General features: G+C 39.5%; 1 protein-coding gene and 1 long non-coding RNA gene across 3 annotated transcripts; one reads left to right on the top strand and one right to left on the bottom strand.

The window, feature by feature from the left end:
- Nucleotides 1–2,971: 2,971 nt before the first annotated feature.
- Nucleotides 2,972–4,120, top strand: LOC134632183 (uncharacterized). Of its 2 annotated transcripts, XR_010094475.1 has the most exons (5): nt 2,972–3,212; nt 3,478–3,539; nt 3,615–3,674; nt 3,759–3,818; nt 3,901–4,120. It is a non-coding gene; the product is annotated as an uncharacterized LOC134632183 (long non-coding RNA). The 2 variants fall into 2 exon arrangements; XR_010094476.1 differs by lacking the exon at nt 3,615–3,674.
- A 69-nt stretch (nt 4,121–4,189) lies between these two features.
- Nucleotides 4,190–5,558, bottom strand: LOC134631741 (putative nuclease HARBI1). Its single transcript, XM_063480297.1, has 4 exons — nt 5,039–5,558; nt 4,850–4,962; nt 4,653–4,764; nt 4,190–4,572 (listed from the first exon to the last, which is right to left on the bottom strand). Exons 1-4 carry the CDS (start codon nt 5,469–5,471, stop codon nt 4,190–4,192), a joined length of 1,041 nt encoding a protein of 346 aa, XP_063336367.1. The 5' UTR covers nt 5,472–5,558.
- Between the last annotated feature and the right edge of the window lie 18,922 nt (nt 5,559–24,480).

Raw genomic sequence — 24,480 nt, 5'->3', positions numbered from 1 at the left:
TAGAGTCTGATAGCAATCCCTTAATTCTGGAAATCATATTGATTCACGACAGTTACTTTGACACATACCACCTGCCCACTGGAGTACCTGGGCATGGGTTTGTCACCAGTTCAAATAGTAACCATGAGCGTGATTTGGAAGGCCTGAAGGATATTTGAATGTGCTTTTTATCTCTGGAGTGTAAGCCTTATCTACCTGGAGCTTTGAGGTGAGAAACTGCTTTTTCGTCTCCTTTATCTTGAGCTGATGATGGGCTTCTAAATATACTTTTCATTTAAAAAGATTAATGTCATGTGGTCAAACTTTTCTTAATGGAATTGCTTTCAAACAGATTTTTAATAAACACAAGACACGTTGTTCTTCAAGGCCAGCATTTTCTTGCCATCTCTGAGAAAAAGAAGTCTTTCACAAAGAGACAGGCTGCCATTCCATTCCTCCCATCCTTTTCCCTTTCCTTGAACCAAGATGTTCAGCGAGAGGAATGGTGGAAAGAGGGGTTAATAGCCACTCTTGTCCAGCAAAAATCTATTCTGCAGGTGACGGCGTGAAATAGAGGAAAGGTACATCCTGCACAGGCTTGTATTAGTCTATCACAGAGCTAACATATAAAGGCCGCCATTCACGTTCACACCTACAGTTTAACATAACATGCATGTCTTTGGACTGTGAGAGGTTTCTTTGATGCACACCACCAGGGACAGGGATAATGTACTCCACACATAAAGGTAGATTCAAGCCCAGTAACTTCTTGGTGTGAAGCAACAGCACTAACCACCACTATGGCAATAAAACACAAGGAAGAAATGCAGTGTATATTAGTATGTGAATTGTGAAAAACCTTTTGATCAACTGAGGCAAAAACTGAAATACATTATACATGGTTGTACAGTTAGCCACAACTTTATATTTCACAGAGACACACTTCTGCTCATCTTGATACATGCTCATTCATCCAGGTAAGGCAATTCCAGAAAGTTTATTCTGTTCATCTGGATGTGCTTGCAGTGGGAGCTGCATTTTCCCACTGAAAATGCAATGACCAGATGAACAGAATCAACTTTTTGGTTCTTCTGCTTATCCTCTTCTCCTTCAAAAATAATATGACTTTGTAACGTTTTTCATTGTTTGAAATGTTAAGATTATGTTTCCTTTTACATTTCTTAGTATATGCAATGTTAAAATAGTTTAGAATTGCACTGATAACTATCAAATATAAACTTAGAGCATTTGGTATCAAATGATACTAAACCAGTTGGTGTGAAGTGTTTACATCTGAGTGCAATATGGCTGTTTAAGACATTTTGCAGTTGCAGTAAAATTCACCTCGAAACCTACGGCTTGTGACTAGTTTATGTCCTATGGAACACTAGGACTGACATAATGAATTAATTAAATACACCATTAAATAATGAATTAAATGTAGCAATAATTAATTAAAATTGGAAATAATTAATTACATAAATATTTACGACACATTTAATTAATTAATTATTTACACATTTAATTTATTATTGACATATTTAATTAATTAATAACACATTTAAATAATTATTGACAGTTTTAATTAATTATTTAATGATTTATTTATTTAATTCATTTTGGCACTATTGTCCCCTTCATGTCTCACCTTGAAATCATTTTATCTGTCAGCCTCACCCATCAAACTAAGGGGGCGGGGTTAACGCTGCCACTGCAGCTTCTCTAACATTTGATTGGTTGCCGTGCAAAGTAAGTCAAGACAGGTCGATGCTAGACAATCGATTGCTTGTGTGGACTTGGGGCAGCCAGGTATCCCAGAATGCATTTCAAATCACAGGCAGCAATAGTGGTGGTGTAAAGTTTTAAAATACCCCGTTTTTTTTGTCACTAACTACACTTTTAATAGTGTTTTAGCCGCGAATGTAGTGGCGTAATCTTCATATGTCTGGTCAGGTTGTCAACATAGAACATGTTTGCAAAAGTGCTCAGATGTTTTCAGAGATGTCACTAGCTCTGCTAACAGTCAGCTGACAGAGTGTACTGAGCTCACAGCTCTTTTGTTTGTTTGTTTGGGGGGGGTGACGTTAACCGGTTTGTTTACATATTCCACTCTCCGTGTTCCACATGTTGCATTCGCAGATTCTCATTTTCACCGAATGATCATCACTTTCCACCTGGTCTTGCGTCTCTGTGCTTCTGTAACATAAAGAACGAGCTAACATTTTTCTCACGACACCAGCGATCAGCTCAAGAGGCCCTCAGTTTACCTGCATGCATCCTCCTCCTCACCTGTCAGCTGTTTAACACCTGGGCCCTGTTTCAGAAAGCCGGTTTAGAAAACTCAGAGTTAAAAATGATACTCAGGGTTGAGTAACCCCGAACTGTCCAACTCGGAATATTCGGTTTCAGAAAGGCTGATAACAATTAGTTCAATCAACGCGGAGTTGCTTTAACCCCAAGTTAAGCGCGCGCACGAGGATACATAAAGCCCTGATTAGTGGAGCACAGATTAAGCGAGTCACCATGGAGACGGAGGGAAAGAAGGCGCGGTCAATGTATTTTACAGCGCTTGAGGCCGAAATTCTGATGGCAGCATATGCCGATAACATGCATATTTTGCAGAAAAAAAGTAACACAGCCTCAGCTGCAAAAGAAAGGGAGCATGCATGGCAAAACATAGCCGACAGAGTCAATGCGTGAGTGTTAATTTAAATATTGATCTAGGGATTTCCACCCATTTAACACGTTATTTTATTATATTTAATTTTAGTGTTTATTTCATACATTTTATTTTGTGATGTGATGTGAGCGCAGGTGCAACCCAACAGGCCCCAAACGTTCCTGGCAGCAAGTAAAAATGAAATATAAAAATATAGTCCAAACAGGTAAGGTGTAATTGTATTATGAGCCATAGTGCTTGGTCTGTTTGTCCTATGTAGATCAATTGCAGTTAGAGGCTACATTATTTTTCTTTCTGTAAGCACTTATTGAAATTATCTGAGCACATTACAAGTACATATTTGCTTACTCAGTATGCTCAAATGTGACCCGTTATAGCCAACAGAAAAAAAGCGGAGGCCCGAAAAACAGGTGGGGGTCCTCCACCACCACCACTCACAGAGGCTGAGCAGTTGGCCCCAGCCAAAACAGTGGGCGCCCTGTGGCTGAAGGCATCTCTGCGGGGACATCCTCTGAGTCAATAACCCCGCAAGACACAAGTGCCTACATAAGAGGTAAATTCAAAATAATACATGATGTGCATACATCCTTTCTTCACAGTCACCTTTGCAGTGCTACTCATTCATTTGATAAACTCTTTACCATAATGAATTATTTTGTAGTGAAGTTATCTTCCTACTGATTTTGCCTTCCCTCAGTCTTGGTTGTCTTTGAGAGCATAATGACAATGAAGTGTAAGGTGATTGGTATATGTTTGTTAATTGCCATTTGGTTCCTTGTAAGTTATAAGTGACCTGTATAAACCTCATATTTTATCAGTTGATGGTGATGGTGTACTGCATCTGGTGCAGCCTCCTGTTGAGCCAGACCAACATGCAGTTGTGAGTACTCTTAATACTCCACAGATCATATGAGTTTACAGTAGAACAGCAATGTTGTTAATTTCTCTACTACAGGAACTTGAAGAAACATTGACAGCTGTCACAGAGGAGGAAGCAACAGAGACACTTTATGAGGTTTACATCTTACAATGCAAAATATAACAATTGAATAAAATGTGGTACTATAATAAAACCATGGACTTTCTATGTCTCTAACAGAGTGATGATGGAAATGCAGAGGAAGAGGGTCCAGCCACTTCTCCAACAAACCTTTCCTCAGTAAGATGTTCAGCACTGATTTACAACCAACCTAAGTAGGCATGTACTATGAATGTCAATGCTATTTCCCGTGTTTCCATAGCTCCCTGTAAAGCAGCTGTATAAGAAATATTTGATCAAGAAAATAGAAAAATGCGACTTGGAAATGGAACACTTCAAGCAGCAGATCCAAAAGACCAAGATTGAGATTTTACTCCTGGAACATCAGTTAAGGGTGGGTGAAGTGGTCAGAGATGGACGAATTAATTCAGTGTTTGAACAACATACTAATATACTTATTAATACTTTGTGTACAGGAAATACAGGCGACCAATAAAGCCAGTTGAACAAAAAATCTGTTTATTCATCTTTCAACATGTTGAGGTGATGGGTCACAGGAAATGATTGTGACATATGGTGTCTCTGACTGCTCTTCCATCTTGTATGTCCGTGGGAGGGTCAGGATGTTCATGGTTTGGATCACTGCTGATGTTTGGTTCAGAAGGACAGTGTTCTCCTCTAATTGTGGCAATGTTGTGAAGAATCACACATGCCACAATAATGTCACATGCCCTTTCTGGGGTGACCCTGAGTCTTTGAAGGCACTGGAACCGGGCCTTAAGCATTCCGATAGTCATTTCAACTCTGGCTCTTGTCCTGCAATGAGCCAGATTATATCGCTGCTGTGGGCCCGGTTCAGGGTCAGGGTAAGGGGTAAGCAAATAGGGTAAACATGGATACCCCCTATCACCAAGCAAGTAGCCAGTGAACTCTCCTAAGACAGAAGGATACACTTCAGTTCAAATGTCCCTGTAGCAATTGGTCTTTATACATTTTAAAGTATTTTCAACTCACCATGTCCAAATTTTGTGCTCAGTGTACATTCACGAAAAATTTGTGAGTCATGAACAGAGCCTGGCCACTTGGCTTCCACATTTGTGATAATGTTGGCAGCATCACATATGATCTTCACAGTGCAGAGAACACAAATTAGCATCCATTACTATAATGAAATAATTTGTTAGTTTGAAATGCTACAGGGAACTATGTACCTGTACATTAATGCTGTGGAAAGACTTCCTGTTCACATAGTCTCCTTCATTTACTGAAGGAGCAATGATTGGAATGTGAGTGCCATCTATACAGCCAATCACGCCTGGGAACCCTGAAAATAAATGTAAATTTTAAGTAGTAGTTCAAGTATCACCACATCATGAATTAGGTTTTGTTCATCCTGATACCTGCAATTTTGTGGAATCCCTCTTTGATAAATCTTGTGGGTCTATGACCGGGGAACACCACAAACGAGTACAGGAGACGTTTCAGTGCAACTGTAACATTCCTGACTGCCCGACAGACAGTAGCCTTGGAAACGTGCTCAGCGTCACCAATATTATACAGAAAGCTCCCGTTTGCAAAAAAACGAAGTGCAATACAAATAATATGTACAAAACTGAGAGAATGTCCGCGATGTGTCACATGAGCAATATAAGGCCTGACGATGTTATTCAAATAAATTATAGATTGTGCTGAAAAACGGTAACGTTCACACAGAAAATCATCAGGAAATGATAAAATGTCCAAACGCGCTCTAATCACTCTCTCCCGGCGGAGAGCTCTGCGGAGAATTTGGGCTTCAACATCTACTGGCTCTTCAAGGAAGGGGCACGCCATGTCTGACACTTCCTACAGTCAGATTTCCGACAAAGAGGCGGAGACAGTCAGGGTTAGTTGAAGTAAACCTGCTAGGGGGCAGGTTAGCTTCACGGAGTGTGTCGTCATAGTAACTCACTCAGAATTAATCTAAACTCGTTTTGTGAAACCGAAAACCCAGAGTTTTCGTTAACTCAGGGTGTACTTACTCAGAGTTTGCACTAAACCGGCTTTCTGAAACAGGGCCCAGAGCTGCTGGAGCTTGTTTCCCAACAGAGCACTTTATAGGCGAACCCACTTTATCAGCGGCTGATGTCCAATCACCGGCACACAGCTTTGAAACCTCACCTGAGTTTTAGCTCTCAGTGGTTAAACACTGGACTTAATTCACCAGGTTTTGTCTGTCGGGTCACATTTACTTCGCTGTTTTATTTACAACTGAGCAAATCGGTTTGGTTGAGGTTACAGTTACGTCTCGTAACTGCATAGTTTTACTGAAGTTTAATGGTTCACTGGCACATGTGTTAGACTGAACCATTCGCTTTTCTTTATCTGGTGTGTTTTGGATTTTTTAACAGTGAATTTTGAGATTAAACTGACTTTTAAAATGTTTTTATACAACGAAGAAAGAGAAGGCGCATTTCCACCGAGCGGAGCAGAGTTTGCAACAGCATGTTCATCATGAAGACTGCAACCTGGACAGAAATATTACATCATCTGTTTTTTAATAGTTATTCAACTGTATTCTAAGCACCTGCTATCTGTTAGAATTTTTAACATACAATTTGTGTTTTGTTTTTTTTGTTTTGTTTGTTTTTTGCTGTTTCGGTCATGTTATGTTTAACTGTCAAAGGCTTTTTAGAAACACATCGTGCAGACTTCTGGATGTTAGAAGAAAACTAATACTGCTCATGAATGACACTAAAGGCAGGACGGTGTCCTTTAAAACTAAACATGTTAATAGGACCTCCCTATTTATATCATAGTTTATGATATAGCGGGTGTATTTCAGTAATAGCCTACTTATTTCAGTGTAGTGGTGTACAGTCACACAGCTCACGTGGGCGTTATCTGTGATACTCCTTAACTATAATTTATCCAAGTTAACTTCAGTTAACCATTCAGACAGTTCTTTTGCAATGAAAAACATAAACACTCATGTCGCCGGTAGGTTTCCGCAGTGCCAGCTGTTTAAATTACAGCTGCTTATGCAGTAACCATGGTAACCACGGACTCTGAGCGGCTGGATCGATGCAGGTCAGACAACAATTTTACATATATGATCTTAAAACAGGACACAGCCATAATACGTGCTGGCCTCATATCAAATGTGAACGCAGACCAAGTCTATGTTTGACGTTTGTTTTATATCTAATCTTCGCTCTCAAACATTTAAACAGCAGCGAGTCTGCAGCTGAGAGAATACAAACTCAAATTGTCGGAACAGGTTTGATCGTTTCTTGCGTGTATTAATTTGGTGATTTATTAAATGTACAGATGTTATTCTAATCTGCGGCTGAGTCTCTTACGGTGATTAAAATGCAGATAACACAGATCACGAACACCTGTTCAACCAATCACTTTCATTACACTTTGATCTGTGACAAACTGACGCGTTCATCTCTGTTACAACAGTGTTGTGTTAGACTGCTATATTTTTGTGTTCTTTATATTGCAGATTTTCATGTCTCTGGAATAGTTGGCAGTAATAAGGATGATTTTCTGTAAATGTGACCCGTGAATTATTCGTAGATGACCGGTAGATTAGTTTGATGCTGCCGACACTTTCATGTGACCCAGCTGTGAAACTCTGGGTTAACTCAGAAAGCTGAAGATATCGTGGATATGCTGACCTCGCTCCATGGTGTACAGGGCCGTTTACCCTCATAATTAATATTCACAATAAAAATAATTCAGAATTGGCAACTGAAACAGGTATGACACATACGAACATCAGGAAATAAAAACCCGTAAATATAACCTCAGTAAATGAAGTCAGTGTACAGCGGGGGTTATTACAGCTGAGTACCGGAGCCTGCGCTTTGTCGGCAGTAATAACAGCTCGATTGCTTGCGAGGCAAGCGTGTCTATCCCACGCCGTGAGACTGGGCTGGGCAGACATCTCCGAAATCATTGAAGCACTTTTGCAAAGAGGCTCTATCTTGACAAACCGACCAGATATCAGAAGATTAAACCACTACATTCTCGGCTAAAAAATATTAAAATTGTATTTGGTGGCACACAAACAGGGTTTTTCAAAGTTCAGTTCTGTTAGTTTCCACATGCCGGTTGTTGTGTGCTAAAAACAACGGCCACCAGGCCAAAGCAATGGTTTTAACTCGATCAGCATTAATCCCGCTCCCTGGGTTTGATGGGTGAGGTTGACAGATAAAACTGGACTGATTTCATGGAGTCAATAGTGCCAAAATTAATTAATTAAATACACCATTAAATAATTATTTAAATGTGTCAATAATTAATTAAAATGTGAAATAAATAAATAATTAATTAAATGTGTCAAAAATATTTATTTAATTAATTATTTCCCATTTTAATTAATTATTTCCAATTTTAATTAATTATTGCTGCATTTAATTAATTATTTAATGGTGTATTTAATTAATTCATTATGGCAGTCCTGGCAATTCATAATGTCCCACTGACGGGTTGTGATATCTACAGAAAGTCAACAATTTAGCTAACTCTCTCAGACTGTGTCATTTTGCAGTGGTTTAATGGTTAATCTTAATTATTCTGATTTTATTTTCCATAATAAAGCTAATTTCCCTTCAAAATAGTTAAATGCAGTAATGTCATTTCCCAGCGACTAACCAAAAGTGGTAACCTATCATTTTGTTTATGTGACTGTTTGAGTTTCACATTACAGTTATTAAGTCCTAGAACTCATATTGCTCCTTTATTCTTATCATATGAGAAAGACCATGTACTCATTCTTGAAATAACATATGTAGTAGCAGTGTTTCAATTGAAAACCCTCCTACTATCTAAAGTTCATGGTTTGGATTAATATTTGTGCTATTCAAGCTATTCGTTTTTGAGATCACCAGGGTAACAAATTCCACCCCATCTGATGTACAAAACATCATAAATCAAAGTCATTATTTGATTATGGACTATTGTCCATTAACTGTGGACTATTGCTTTGCTTCTTCCATGCTTTAAAGCAGTAAAACAAGCTGCAAACACATCACTGGCATATTGTCACCTTATTACATTTTTTAGCATTCATTTGGTGCTCATCAGGTAGCTTATACTGTATGGTGCTTTTTCTTTATTTAAAACAGTCGCTTGCTGCAGCTAAAAAAAAGTTGGTAAGAGAGATTAAACTAAACCAAAACAATAAAGCTATGTGCCATGAAAGGAAAACATAAAATGCTCCATAGAGCTGACTATATTAAGCCTCCTGTCAAAATGTCTAATCTTCAAAATCATTGTTGAGTGTGATGTTTTTGCCTCTGACCTGCTTCCTCTTTGACAAAACATTTTGACAAAAATCTTGTATGTCTTTAACTTGCATGTCACTCAACACAACATAAATGCAAGCACTACCTTGCTTTCCCTCCCATGCACAGCAGAGATTAAGGGTGGGTGAGGCGAGTGGCTGCCATGCTGCAGAACATTTGTTCTCCCTGATCAAAGTAGACTCTGGTAGATTTCATCTCTTGTTTCCCTCTTTGCTCTTTTCATCTCTGATCTGCCATACGCACTGAGAACTGTGATGCCATAGCACCTGTCTTAATGAAGTGTACAATCATGTTATATCCCTTCCTTGTGGTCTAAAGGTTATGGCTTTACAGTGATTTTAAATGTAACTTAAGTAAAATGACAGTACCTTCCACATGAAACTGGAAGATGTAAGCCCTCTCATTTTAATTTTGTAACCATCTCTCATCCTCTCTGTCCTTCGCACACGCACGTTTGTGTTCTGTTTATGATGTTGGTAACGCAGTAACAACCGTCAGTGCTGTGTTTTTATGCTTCTCTTTTAATAAAAAAATAGTTTATAAAATTTAAAGTTATTTTTTTTCTTAACTTTATAACTATTTTTATAACTTCATCATTACAGAAAAATAAAACTTACTACCTTTAACTGTCAGTTAATAATGAGAAGAAGGAAAAGTAAGTCAGGACAGAAAAATTCAACATACATCTGTGATCATATATTTGGCCTCAAGTAAGGTTTTCTAAAGCCTGATAAATCCTTAAGATTACTAATCAAACTCTGGGTGTTTTGGCTCAGATTCAGCAAACGTTCAACACAGTATTGAAGGAATCATTAAAACATCTCTGAATTTCACTGCCTCGTCAACTTCACTCACACTCCAGACAGATCAGTGTAGGTCAGCTGTTAACGAGGAGTCTAATGCTAAAGTCTCCCTCTGAACACCATTAACCTGTCTGTGTGAAAAGGACACACGGAGGATACCACTGATTGTGCTTTAATCTCTTTCTTGCAACATCCTCTCTAGCAGTAGGTCTAATTGAACTGGGGTTTTCTTGATTTTAATACAGTTTAAATCTGGTTATCTGAACACATGCTAATATTCTCTTCATGTGAACATCAAATCAACATAGGGGTAGGAAAGGCAATGCATATTTACCTGTCAGTACAAATTTTAGACCAACCGCAAATATATGATTATAAAATAAACAGATGGAGATTTGGAAAGAAGCACAAAACAAACTTTTATCCTAACAGTATCACTGTTTGCAAACTGATTTTAGATGTTCCCTAAGAGATAGCATTGTATAATGAGGGAATCATGCTGCCATCAGATGAAATTTTCTGTTCATTTTCTGCCTGCCTAGTGCTTGTTTGTGGGACTGCTGACTATAAGGCTGTGATCATATGGTTGCTGAAATGTAAAGCACAGTTACAAATGTTAGAAGTAAATGACGGACCACAGAAGTCAAAGACCACAACTACCGTTAGTCATTATTGTTGCTATGCAGCAGGATTTTTTTGATAGCAGAGTGCAAAGTAACAAGTAAATTAAAATGTATTTTTAAATCATGGAGGAAAATGTTAAGAATGGAAGTGAACAGAGAAAGTTCGTAAGTGAAGCTAAAGAGGAATACATCTAGAGTAAATAGATACATAAACATCGAGATCATATGAGCAGATAATCTGCTGCAAGAGGCAGATAATGGTTTCTGATCCTCCAACCTTTAGTCTCAGTGCAGTCTTGGGTATTATCCATTGGAATTGCATGTTCTTTTCTATGGCAGGGAAATTTAGAAATTGTAATTTTGCACCTCTACTAAAAATAAGACACAAATTAGAGCTGCTAAGGGTTTTGAAATGTTCTGCTCTTATTTGCTAAAGTATTTAGCATTATATTGTAATTTTTCATGTCACTCAGAATTACTTGACAGGCAGGCTTTGTCCTGGGGGTCTAGGAGTTGCTCTGAATGCTGATAAGATGCCAGATGGTCTTTTTCTATGGAGAGGCAAGTGCCCTGTACAACATGATCAGCCTGTCGGTGCTAACTAATAGGCAGGACAGTAAGATGGAAGAACCACAAACCATAAATCTATGTATTTATTTCTCTCTACTGTTGCTCTCTCCTTTATGGTTTAATGTTACTGGGTCTGCATTATTGCTGTATTCTGTCTATCACACACAAACCTGTAGAGCAACATATTGAGGCTAGTAAACTATGTGCTACACAAAAATGTCCCTTTGGACACACATAGAGAAAAGAAGATCTTACAGGTTGGACATCCATAAAATGATAAAATTTCCACATTCTTCCAATTCAATTCAGTTCAATTCAGTGTTATTTATATAGCACCACATAACAACAACATTTGCCTCAAGGTGCTTTATATTATAAGGTAAAGACTCAACAACAATACAGAACAATAATAACAATAATACAGTATTCAAGTTTTTCCAAAGATGAGCACTAGAAAACATCACACTTGAGTAACATTTAAATCAGTAGACCATCTAGGGACACTATTGCTTTTTCATTTAATATATCTGTGCTGATAAACTCATTTATCTGGAAAGGTACCAAAAACTACAAAAGAAATGCATATTTATAATGCATGCATACATAATTCTAAAAGTATAATGGGTCTTATTCTTTTCATACCTTGCTCCTCACTTTACCTGGAAATTATTGTGGTTTTACATCACATGAAATAGAGAAAAAGACACAATGGATCCCTCATATGGCCTGAGTGATGTTACAATGTGAAAGAATAGAATCTTTTTGAGTTTCTAAACATTTAGAGTTTAGTGTTTGAAATTAAAGTCTATATTGGGCAGGCATATTTGTACTGTACACCACAAAAGTGGATTTATATTCTGATGTTGTGTTCCAGTCAAATTTAACTGGTTTAAGTTTTATCTCTGTGCACAAAGTGGTGGAATCTTATGTCAATGTGATCAAATTTACACTTTTCAAAGAGCATTTCAACACATAATCAACTGTATTCCTTTACATCCAATTTTGTGATTTTATTTCACCTTTTACCTTTCATCGTTGTACACTCTGTGTTCCTGGTCAAAAAGGATCTGGTTATTAAAAATGAATGTGGAAGACAACAATTAGTGCAAAAAAAAAGTTCTCACATAAATCCTCATTTGTCAGACGGACACATGCACAAACACACATGCACACATATGCCTTGGGTACCCTGGCAACCATAATGGGAACCTTTGCCCAGCCGAGCCATTCTCCCACCCGAACAGCACCTATGTTGGCAGTTCTCACATAAAATTGCAACATTGTTTCAGTAACATCAAACTTTTTTTGTAGTATTGGTCTATAGTGCTTTTTTTAGCCCTTGCATACAGGTCTTTGTGTGGTAGCACAATGACAGCTCGATATACCCTAAGTGAGGCTTTTGAATATTTGATCAACACATGATGATGAATAAAGAGAGCCCAGGAAACTGGCAGTGAGGATTGGTTGGACTTGCAAGTGTCAGAAGCTGAAGATGACCCAGAATATAATCCAGACCAAGAAATGACTGATGAGGAGCAATCAAGTGATGAAGAGGATGGCCATGTTAAAACCACTGTTACATTTAAATCAAAGAATGGGAATTTATCCCTGTCTAACAATCAAGGAAGACTTTCATCTGACATACAAAGGACATACAAATTGTACCGTATTCCAGATTGATTACATCAAATCCTGATTTGAACTTGAACAGACTTGATGCACTGAAACCACAGTGGTGAACAATACCAACTTGGAGGGGAAAGGAGGTAACCCAGAAAGACATCAACGCATACATCAGTTGTGATTTTGAGTGTGTTGTGTACAGATCCAGAAATGAATCTACCAGCAGTTTATGGGATGCAGAGTCTGGTCGGACAATTCATTAGGCCACTGTGTCACTCCATAAATTTCACATGTTGTCACATCATACAAAACCAGGCCATCATCAACAAGACAAACTGAAGGCAATCAGAGAGTTTTGGGACAAGTGAGTGAAGTGACTGCCACTTATCTTTAAGGCAAGTCCAAATGTCTCAGTGGATGAGTGTCTAGTCACTTTTAGGGGTGCTGCCCTTTCAAACAGTATATGCCAAGCAAGCTTTATGTTATGTGTTATGTGAGCATGTTAACATGTGAACATACCAGGACAAGTTATATACCGGGAACATGCGGGTTCATGCTGGGAAACCTGCAGACAGTGTTCCTGAAAAGAAGCAAATGCATAGTAATGACTGCAGATCTTAAGGACATACTGACATGTGATAATTTCTTCACCTCCTACACTCTTTGTCAGGAGTATCAGAGTGCAAGTGTAGTTTTGGGACAATATCTTTTGTACACAAATAAAATGAAAATTGACTGGGAAGCCAACAGGCATTACTTTTTACTTTTTGTGACTGTGAACAATTTTAAATGGTTTCAAAACAAATGTCCTTGGTAACTTTGAATCAACATAGTCTGTGATAAACAATTTGCTATGTTTATCTGATAATTTCTTCTTAACAAATAGATGTGCAAAACTTCACAAGAACTTGAATAAAAACATCTAACGCGACAAGTAGTGATGACATAAGTATTATTATAGTTTTTATGTTGAGTCTTAGTGGAAGAGTCATGTTTGACCTTAACTTAAAAATTTGAATTAACTGTTTAGGGGCTAAATATTAATTATTGAGATTGCTGTTTAGGAACTATTGGACAAACTATTGGACAAATAATATAATTTTAAATACAATAAGCATTTGTAACCTAATTCCACTGGAAAACATACCTGACTATGCAATAACACTGCCACCAGATGTTGTGGTATACTTTAAATCATTAACTTTTTCTGTCCTTTGACATGCAGTTTTGTCTACATCATCATGATACAAGTTAATCCTTTTTTTCTTCCTCAGAACTTTTCTTTCTCACAGTCACGTTTCGATTGTAGACTTTGATACTGATACATATATTTCCTTGAGAATGCTTCTCACTTTGCTAGATGTTGTGAGGGTTTGCTAGGGTTTTTGTTAACCAGCCACTTAGTTATCTTCTGTGATATTCTAGATCTGCTGGTGTTACAGATCTGGCTCTTGCTTTCTGTACGTTTATTTATGTATGTATTTATTTATTTATTTATCAGCCTTATGATGGCTTCCCTGGGGACCCCCTAGTGGAAGGTTATGAAATTTAGGTTCAACACTTGTGATCAACACTTTTTGCCATTGGTCTAAAGGACAAACAGACCATAGTTGGTAATGAAACTGCTTGTCTTTGTCAATTACTTTTGAGCATCATAATATTGGGGGATAATATGTAAAAGTAGCTCTAATTCCTACAGTTAATTTCCTACAGTTAATGCAATACTTTTTTTTTAAACCCCTTCAATTAAAGGTGGTGTATGCAGGCAAAAATATGAAAGTCTTGCCAATGTTCAAAAAATTATAGATCCAACTGTATGTAGTAATTCTGGGGAATCACGTTAGGGCACAATATTATTTGTTTGACCCAGACCCTGTTTTCATGCACATATCAACTTGTAACCACAAGTATTATCACACCTTTTGCTCATAAAAAAGGACTGTTCATACATCTGCTCCATGAGCATACTACACTGACACCACTCGTGATAAAAATCTGTCAATGGGAAAACAGTCAACTGTAGTGCAGATGATAGGAAAAGGTGATAAGGTTTGTTGGCCTGCGCCACCACCAATCTGTTCAAGGCAGGAAGAACTGCCCACAGGAGGCCAGAAATGACAAGGCCACTGCAGAATAATGCTCCCACACATGGCTTGGGTACTGAGGGAAAGATATCTCTCTCTCAGAGGTGCCATAACATGGTCTAGATGCCTGCCTTTTAAGAAAGGGCTACAAAAGGGATAACAAACAAACAGCACAGTTTGGTTGTGCTTTAGCTGAGTGACAATTTAAGAACTAACATAGAAAATTCATTTCCATTAATGAGCATGGTTTTTGATCAAAAAGATTTGAATAGTTATCACTCTAGCCCAGAATTATTCGGGATAAACAGATTAGAATCATTATTAACAGATGATTAATGCTGCTAAAAAATGTAATCCCTGAGAGAACAATAATCTATTTAATCACCAAGGGACTAAATCCAATGTATTCTTTGCAAAGGTACACACACACACACACACACACACACACACACACACATATGTCTGGTTTGCTATCCTCGTGGGGACATCCCATTGACATAATGCTTTCCCTAGCCCCTTACCCTAACCCTAACCATTAAAAATGAATGCCTAACCCTAACCCTTACCCTAAACCTAACCATAACTTAATTGTAACCCTGACAGTAAAACCGCATTTTGAGTGTGAAAATTGCTTTCAACCCCAAGGGGACCTGGATTTTGGTCCCCACGGTGCAGAAAGTCCCCACCAGGATAGTAAAAGTCAGATTTTGGTCCCCACCAGGATAGTACGAACCCGTACACACACACACACACACACACACACACACACACACACACACACACACACAAAGGTAATTGCTCTAAATTTTAGCATTATGAACTTGACATTAACAATTAAGTTCACAATCAAGAGTGTCATGCTGTTTTTGTGCCCTGACATCACACCAGCTGGAGCTGTGATCATCCTAAATTTAAGATGACAGCAAGTGAAAAACATTGTCAACATGATTTAGACATATGATATCTAGCCAGGGTGTCTTGTGTTTTAACACATTATGCTTAGTTAAATGTTAGAAATGTCATTATTATCAGGTGGTTTTAGCTTATCTGCTATATCTGGGTTCATGTCATGATAGGCTAAGATGTCCATCCTTCTGTCTTCTCTCCATGTTGGGAATGCCTTGGGTCTTCCCAAGGCCAGACAGAAAACATAATCGCCCCAGTTTGTTCTGATTCTGCCCTGAGGTTTTTGTTTTCCCTGCTGGCCCGAAATACCTACTTCCAGGAACCATCTCAAACTACCTCATCTGTCTCTTCTCGACACAGAGGAGCTGTGGTTCAGTTTGGCGCTCCCTCTGGATATCTGAGCTCTGCACCTTGTTTCCAAGGATGACCACTAGATGCCCTGCAAAGGAAACTTTTAGTTATTTTAGGGTAGATCGTTTGGTGAAGCAAGTGCCTCCCTTTCTAGCTAACTTCTGTCTTCACCTTACTGGGCAGGCCACAGGTCAAACTGATTATTGTAGTGGGGCTTATACCTTTTTTTTAGTTACTTTACTGTAGTTTACCTTATTTAACACTAGAAGTCCCAGAGAAGAGCCATTTGGCTTTTCTACCTATAAAACCCACCGTCGAGCCAAATGGCTGGTAGGCTTTTAGCTAATATCCTTAATCACCTGTGAACAGCTGCTTTTGTTATGTAAATAAGGTGGGGCCATGCTGAACCACTTGGAGTGGTTAGTTTCCTGAGCCACAAGGAAACTTGTGTTTCAGTTTGCCTTAGGGAGAAATCAACACACATGGGTGTATTTCCTTTGTTGCTGAGATTTATTGATAAAACAGTACAAAAAACAAAAATAAAAAAAAACAACCATTTGTACACATATTTACAAATAACAATAAAAAGTGAGTGAGTACATTTCAACATTTTCAGCAATCACTCACAGTCCTGGCACTGCCATGGTATCTGTAGTCTGCATTTACCACATGTGTATCTGTAGAAGTGAACACATCGCACAGTGGCATGATTGTTCTTGCATTTGTGTTTGACCTGACACGTGGCTCTTTTTCCAGGGCTAGGTGTGGAGGGTTGTGTCCGAAGCAACTGTTCTTTTCTTGCCTTCTTCCCAGCCATATGAGAGTTAGCCAACTCTCTTGCAAACTCCACCAGGAAGTCCACTCGTCTTTCCTGCGTCCCGTTGCATGCTTGATACAGCACATGTGCATTCAGTGCTGCCATGTCAATCATGTTATAGAACACGGCAACTGGCCAGCGCCGTGTTCCTCTGCGGACTGTGTACTCCCGCACCATCTGGTCCATCACATCCACGCCACACTTTGTGGTGTTGTAAAGGGTGACAGTGTTTGGCTTCCTTTTGGTGGTGTTATCAGTCTGAACCACGCTGTGCATGCTGCTAAGAATATAGACTGTCTTCTTCCGTTTGGCCGCATACGCCGTCAGCGTGGCAGCAGTGGTTGAAAATACCTAAGAAATAAGATAAATTGTTATTTCCATAGCACTTTTACACACAATAAAACACATAAACATAGAACCACAAAAGACCTGCAGCCTACCTGAGTGGTGAATTCATTGCGATCTGAGTATCTAGCGGATTGAGGAATTTCCCGGCGAATCTTGTTGACTGTGCCGAGGATGGTGGTTTTCCGTCTAAGAAGTTTTTGCGCAAGTGAAAGTGATGTGAAGAAATTGTCCGTGGTAACATTTCTGCCCTTGTCTAGGAATGGTTCCATCAGCCTCATCACTACATTTTCAGACAGTCTCTCCCCACTGGGACGATTGGGGTCCTTGCCAAGATATAGGAGGACATTGCAAATGTACTTGGATTTTAGGTCGCAGGCCACACAAAACTTGATCCCAAACTTGTCAGGTTTACTTGCAATACACTGCAGGAAACAGCACCGAGTCTTTGATGGGAAGAGCTGTTCATCAACGGTGATATGTAGACCAGGGTTGTAGCACGTGATGCAGTTGGTGACAAATGATCCCCACACACTGGAAACTGCAGCGAACTTATCAGTCTTTGCTCGATCACTGCGGGTGGACCTGTCATCAAAGCGTAGGTGTTGCATGATGTCTTGGAAGCGGTTACGCGGCATAGTTCCAATGATCTGTGGGTTTCCCAGGTTTGCTGACCAGCAGTCACGTAGTGATGGAACCCTAGTAACCCCCCCCCCAAGATCAAGATCTTTGATCAAGATCAAGATCAAAGACTCGGTGCTGTTTCCTGCAGTATATTGCAAGTAAACCTGACAAGTTTGGGATCAAGTTTTGGGTGGCCTGCGACCTAAAATCCAAGTACATTTGCAATGTCCTCCTATATCTTGGCAAGGACCCCAATCGTCCCAGTGGGGAGAGACTGTCTGAAAATGTAGTGATGAGGCTGATGGAACCATTCCTAGACAAGGGCAGAAATGTTACCACGGACAATTTCTTCACATCACTTTCACTTGCGCAAAAACTTCTTAGACGGAAAACCACCATCCTCGGCACAGTCAGCAAGATTCGCCAGGAAATTCCTCAATCCGCTAGATACACAGATCGCAATGAATTCACCACTCAGGTAGGCTGCAGGTCTTTTGTGGTTCTATGTTTATGTGTTTCATTGTGTGTAAAAGTGCTATGGAAATAACAATTTATCTTATTTCTTAGGTGTTTTCAACCTCTGCTGCCACGCTGACGGCGTATGCAGCCAAACGGAAGAAGACAGTCTATATTCTTAGCAGCATGCACAGCGTGGTTCAGACTGATAACACCACCAAAAGGAAGCCAAACACTGTCGCCCTTTACAACACCACAAAGTGTGGCGTAGATGTGTTGGATCAGATGGTGCGGGAGTACACGGTCCGCAGAGGAACACGGCGCTGGCCAGTTGCCGTGTTCTATAACATGATTGACATGGCAGCACTGAATGCACATGTGCTGTATCAAGCATGCAACGGGACGCAGGAAAGACGGGTGGACTTCCTGGTGGAGCTTGCAAGAGAGTTGGCTAACTCTCATATGGCTGGGAAGAAGGCAAGAAAAGAACAGTTGCTTCGGACACAACCCTCCACACCTAGCCCTGGAAAAAGAGCCACGTGTCAGGTCAAACACAAATGCAAGAACAATCATGCCACTGTGTGATGTGTTCACTGCTACAGATACACATGTGGTAAATGCAGACTACAGATACCATGGCAGTGCCAGGATTGTGAGTGATTGAAATGTACTCACTCACTTTTTATTATTATCTGTAAATATGTGTACAAATGGTTGTTTTTGTAGAAATATTTTTCGGGTTTTTTGTACTGTTTTTATCAATAAATCTTTTGGAGATTTATTTTCCTGGATGATTGAGAATGCATCAAGACGAACACAAAATGAAGTTCACAGCTTTTAGCAGTTCCCCCTCCCCACACACAAACAAAGAGGCAGTTTGCAGTTAGAAATCCGCAATCATTCACACACCCCCACTCCCCTCCACAATTCTCAGGTAACGACCCAATTTACATATGAATTGATGCTAACAGACTAGCCAAGTTAGCTTCCACTTGGCTGACAGAGGGTTAGAAAAGCCTGGGACTTCTAGTGTTAAGTAAGTAAATTTGGTTACTCTCGAGAATAGCAGAGGTGCAATCCAAATAGTCCTGAGTGTAGAAGATGACGGAGTTGACCCAGTTACAAGGCCGAATTTCCACAAAAACTTTGTGTTCTCCATTGAATCACTTAGGAAATATCTCATAACTGCTGATAATGTGCAAGAATCATAAATAAGTAAGCAGAAGATGGAGTCTTGAGACACTGGGATTTCTGTCTGCTAAACAGATTGTTCACCACCCAATGATGTAAAAGCAGCCCTCATCGCATCTTATTAATTCCCCAATTAGTTCCTCAATTCTGGCTGTCATGGATTTAATGTCTCAGCAGTAAGCTGGAAAATTATTGTCTAGACATTGTCAATAAGTTAAAGTCTGTCTCATACAAATAATACATAACCAAGGTCGCTTGTAAAAATAATCATTTAACAAAATGAGAGTGCTGATGGACTAGTGAAGTCACATTCAGTACAAGTATTACTGAGGCAGATCTTGAAAGATCATTTAACTTATTGCTTGTTCTAGGAAACATGAGATAATAATAGTTCTGACAAGGATCCATGGGTTACTCAAGAATAAAGTAGAGAGAGGGAACCTTTAGAGCAAAACTGTTCAATTCTTTTCTATAAAAACAAAATTATTTATGTTTTTAATCCCAGAGAGGAAAAAAAAACAATAATTTATTTTAGGAAAATTGCAGCCATTTTGCATATTATGAAAAAAAACTTCCTCACCAAAAATGTTGCTTCATTTCAAGTGCAATCTATAGCTGTAAGAAAATGTTTATGTACCATTGTCACAATAAGTTTGTTTTTGGTTTTTATATGTCAAGACAAAATAAAAAGTCATCAGATTTCAGTATCATGTCATGTCACAATTAAGGCTCAAGAAAGGCGATCCATTTTTTCATACAATTAAAAAAATAAATAAATAGAATACACATAGGGTCATACATAGTTGTATAGTCATACCTATATGATTACATATGCATTCATATAACGCACTGTGTGACTGCACTAGATGTGGATGACTACATCTGCATCTTTTTTTAGGATTTCACTGTTTGTGACCCAACAAAAGGGAGAAATGCCTCTGTGGTGTCCCAGCATTTGATTGTTTTCTTGATAGTCTTTCTGCCCCTCCCCACTTTAAAAGTTTGTGATATTGTAAAGAAGAACCAGTGATAATTATTCATCCATCTTTTTCTTCAGTGACACAGAAGAAACAGATAACTATTCACACCTACAGTCAATTGACCTAAGATATATGGCTTTGGACGGTGGGAGAAAGGCAAAGGGAGACTATCTCAAAACCTTGAGAACAAAGTTAATTAGCTCTATGATGCAAAGATTAATTTCTTATTGCCACATCAGGTAACATTTTCTATTTCTCCAGTAACTCAGGGTAGTGAAAAACTGTTACATCTTAAATAGCTGGTGATGAGAAAACTAAACTTTTCTTTTATTAGTCAATGTTCTGATGGGAATTGGGTTATAGCATTAACAAAATATGTGATGGGACACTCAGCCATCCACACATTTACTGTGTTAAGAACATGCTACTTTCTGGATATCTAGTGTACTGATGTACAAAACCTTCCAGTATGAATTCAGTGCTTATGATACTAGATTTTCACACCTCTTCCTACTTTATAGCTTACTTTTTTCCATAATATATTGTTAGTTTTGGTCTCTAATGTTGCATCACCTAAGACTTTGTGGGTCTAGAAGAGGTGAGGGTGTTGAATCGCTTTCAAATGCAACCACGCACTCTCTCACACATACACCCTGTAAATGGATTTATGCACAGTATTAAAAAGCTAATAAGTCAGACATTGCTGTACACCAGTGCACATGGCTGAACAAAGAGACTCACTTGAATGGACTAATATTCAATCATTTCCTGTCATTTTGATAAGTTTGGAAAACACTGCTGTAATAGCCTTTTCAACATACTTCTTCACAGCATTTGCACAAGCAATCTCTGGAATTAATAGAGTAACATGGAAAGCTTTCTTTTGTGGTTGGACTTGAAAGATTAGACCTGCAAATACACACACACACACACACACACGTGTATATATATATATATATATGTGTGTGTGTGTGTGTGTGTGTGTGTGTGTGTGTGTATGCATATGTGTATATGTGTGTGTGTATATATGCATATCTGTATATGTATATATATGTAATAGCAGCTGGATGGAATGGGAGTTCCAAAGTACCGCCCTTTGGAAGGGGAGTCAGGGGTTTGGAATACTACTATGCAAGCAGAGGGGGCTACACGAATAGGATGTGGGACTTGTGGAATCTTCGATACCCAGCATCCAGACTGATGGCGAAACAATTGCTTGGGTATCAAGTGTGATGAAAGAAGGAGAGCTGAGTGCGAGAGGAACTGATCTGAAAGATAGGATCATAGCAAAGCTTGAAACCTGGACCCTTCTGTAGCTAGTTACTAGGATTGCATGAAGTACCATCTGAAGATGTACTAGTTGGTGTGAATGAAGCACTATGTACAATACCTACTGCGACCATTACCGAGACTAACCAGCTGATTTACACCGCAGCAGCAGTGATGAGCGAGATGCTTGGCTATAAGATGAATAGCCACAAGGAGCAGTACCCTCCATGAAGAAGGAGACTCGAGGCCGAGATCAAGGTAGCACAGAGGGAAGTTAGCCAACTCTCAGAGTTGCAGAAAGGTGGAATGAAGAAGCTGCCTAAAAGTACAGCAGGCTGTCCATAACTGAGGCTTTGGACACTGCAAAGCAAAGACTCAAAGCCTTGGCCAGTCGCTTGAAGCCGTTTGGTAAACCAGAGAAAAAGAAGGCAGGAGACTAAACCAACTGTTCTCCACAGAACCATCCAATCTCAGTGGCAGATGAACCACTGAGATTTACCAAGGAGATGCTCTGTCTCCACTGCAGTTCTGCATAGGCCTGAACCCCCTCAGTGAGATCATTAACAAGACCTCCGATACCAACTACAGAATGGAGCAACTGACAGCCACCTCCTCTACATGGATGACATCAAGCTGTATGCCAACAGTGAACAAGACCATGATTCACTGATCCACACCACCAAGATCTACAGCAAGGACATTGGAATGCCATTCGAAGTGTAGTCAGATGGTAACGAAGAGAGGGAAGGTAGTCAGAACTGAGGTGATCAAACTACCAGAAGGCAACACTGCATGCAATGAGGACAGCTACGAGTAGCATTTGTCAGAGTCTTCGAATCTCTTCGTCGTGTCGCTGTAACGTAATCGGCCTACAAATGCGGGCACAGGAGGATGCGGTTCCTGAATTTGGACACAGCTACGATACCGGACACTGCTTCTTCTTCTTCGAGGTTTAACGGCAGCTGGCATCCTTGTACATGCAGTGCTGCCATCTTCTGTTTCAGTCCGTTATTACACTCTTAAATCCTACTACTTATTCCTGCGTCTTTTGGGATCTTACAAAGCTTCAAACGACGCGTCAACTATTAAATTAGTCGTCGACGATTTTAATTGTTGACGTAATTGTGACTAGTCGACTAATCGTGGCAGCCCTAATCAGTTTGTCTTAAAAACTCCCTGAAAAGCATTCAGTTGATACAAAATGCTGCGCCAAGATTACTTATAACAACTAGATGCCGGCTTCTTTTCATTGGTTCCCTGTTAAATCCAGAATAAAATTTAAAACCACTCTCATCACATACAAAGTCTTAAATAATTAGGCCCCATCTTATCCTAAAGATTTCATAGTACCATATCACCCCAATAGAGAATTTCCCACTCAGACTGCAGGCTTACTTGTAGTTCCTAGGGTATTTAAAGGTTGAATGGGAGGCGGAGCCTAAACCTTCCAGGCCCCTATTCTGTAAAACTAGCAGTTTGGATTTGGGGGACAGGCACCATCTGTACTTTTAAGATTAGGCTTAAAACTTTACTTTTTGACAAAACATATAGTTAGGGCTGGATCAGGTTACCCTGAATCCTCCTTTAGTTACACTGCAATAAGTCTAAGCTGCTGGGCATTGTGGGAAGGCCCCACTTGTGTTTCTTCTTCACTTTTTTCACTCACTACGTGTTTATACGCATTTAATTATTAGTTATTACTCATCTCTAGCTCCCTTCCATAATGTGTCTTTCTCCTGCATTCCTCCCTTCAATCACAACCAGTCGTGGCAGATGGCTGCTACTCCCTGAGCCTGGTTCTGCCAGAAGGTTCTTCCTGTTAAAAAGAGTTTTTCCTTCCCACTGTTGCCAAAGTGATTGTTCGTAGGCGATAATATGATTGTTGGGTTTTGTCTGTTTTCTCTGTATTTGTTAGGTTCTTTACCTTACAGTATAAAGCACTTTGATGCAACTGTTGTTCTAAATTTGGTGCTATAAACAAAATTGAATTGGAGTGTAGGGGTGTTGATATCTCACCCCTGACCTGGCATTCTTGCTCTGCCTTGCTGGTGTGTTTGTGTTGCACATTATCTATCTCTAGTTGTGATAGCAGTTGCTTCTTCCAGATGTTGGAGCACTGAGCTACTAGTTGTTTCTCTGCAATTTCTCATCAGTGTGTCCTGGTTCCTGCACACCTTAATCCTTGTGATGTCCGTTATAGCTCTCTCGCACATATTCCATGGTATGTTTGGATAGCATTTGGTGTGTGGGGGGGGGGGGTGTCAACAATTTGGATACACGCCCAGGTTGGGAGTCAAACCACCAACTTGAAGTTCTAAAGGTGAGTAGTGTTGAATGGAGCCTACTCCATTTTGGAAGAATTTGACTACAACAACACACAAAACTACTTTATTCTGCTGTTCTATGGCAAATGCAAGTTTCCAAACACAGTGCTGGGCAGTGAGCACAGGACACACTAAACACTTTTGTGAGTGTGGACGCTTTCTCTCTTTGCTCTTTAAATGCTTTGCTTCTTTTATTGATTTTTATTGATTTTTATGCTGATTTATTTCCGTATGAGCTTACCTGCAATAGCTTCTGGACACTGGACACTTATAGATCATTAGGACTAAAGTGTTCTTAACAGAAACAGAAACATTTTTATAGTTACCTTATCTTCAGCGCTCTGTGTGTCTGTGGCCTACACACAGCTGAAGCCTGATTACAGCGTCTGGGCACCGAACAGCCTCAATAGCCTGGAAAGGTGCTAACCGCTAGGCTAACTAGCAACAAGATGCCTTTCCTCTCCACAGATGACTACCACAGCCTCCTGCAGAAGATTGCAGTACTGGAGACAAAAATTCATCGCTTAGAAGTAAACGTGGAGGTAAATGGACTGTGTGGAAATGAAACAACCTTGCCTT

Source organism: Pelmatolapia mariae, linkage group LG7 (genome assembly GCF_036321145.2).
Source record: "Pelmatolapia mariae isolate MD_Pm_ZW linkage group LG7, Pm_UMD_F_2, whole genome shotgun sequence".
NCBI lineage: Eukaryota > Metazoa > Chordata > Actinopteri > Cichliformes > Cichlidae > Pelmatolapia > Pelmatolapia mariae.
This window is presented reverse-complemented; position numbering and strand designations above follow the sequence as displayed.

Bases quoted from the DNA above. Each gene is read 5' to 3' on its own strand.
- LOC134631741 (XM_063480297.1), bottom strand. From the start codon at position 5,471: ATGGCGTGCCCCTTCCTTGAAGAGCCAGTAGATGTTGAAGCCCAAATT. The intron at 4,963-5,038 runs GTATCAGGATGA...ATTTATTTTCAG, and splicing joins GGGATTCCACAAAATTGCAG to GGTTCCCAGGCGTGATTGGC. The intron at 4,765-4,849 runs GTACATAGTTCC...TGCACTGTGAAG, and splicing joins TCCACAGCATTAATGTACAG to ATCATATGTGATGCTGCCAA.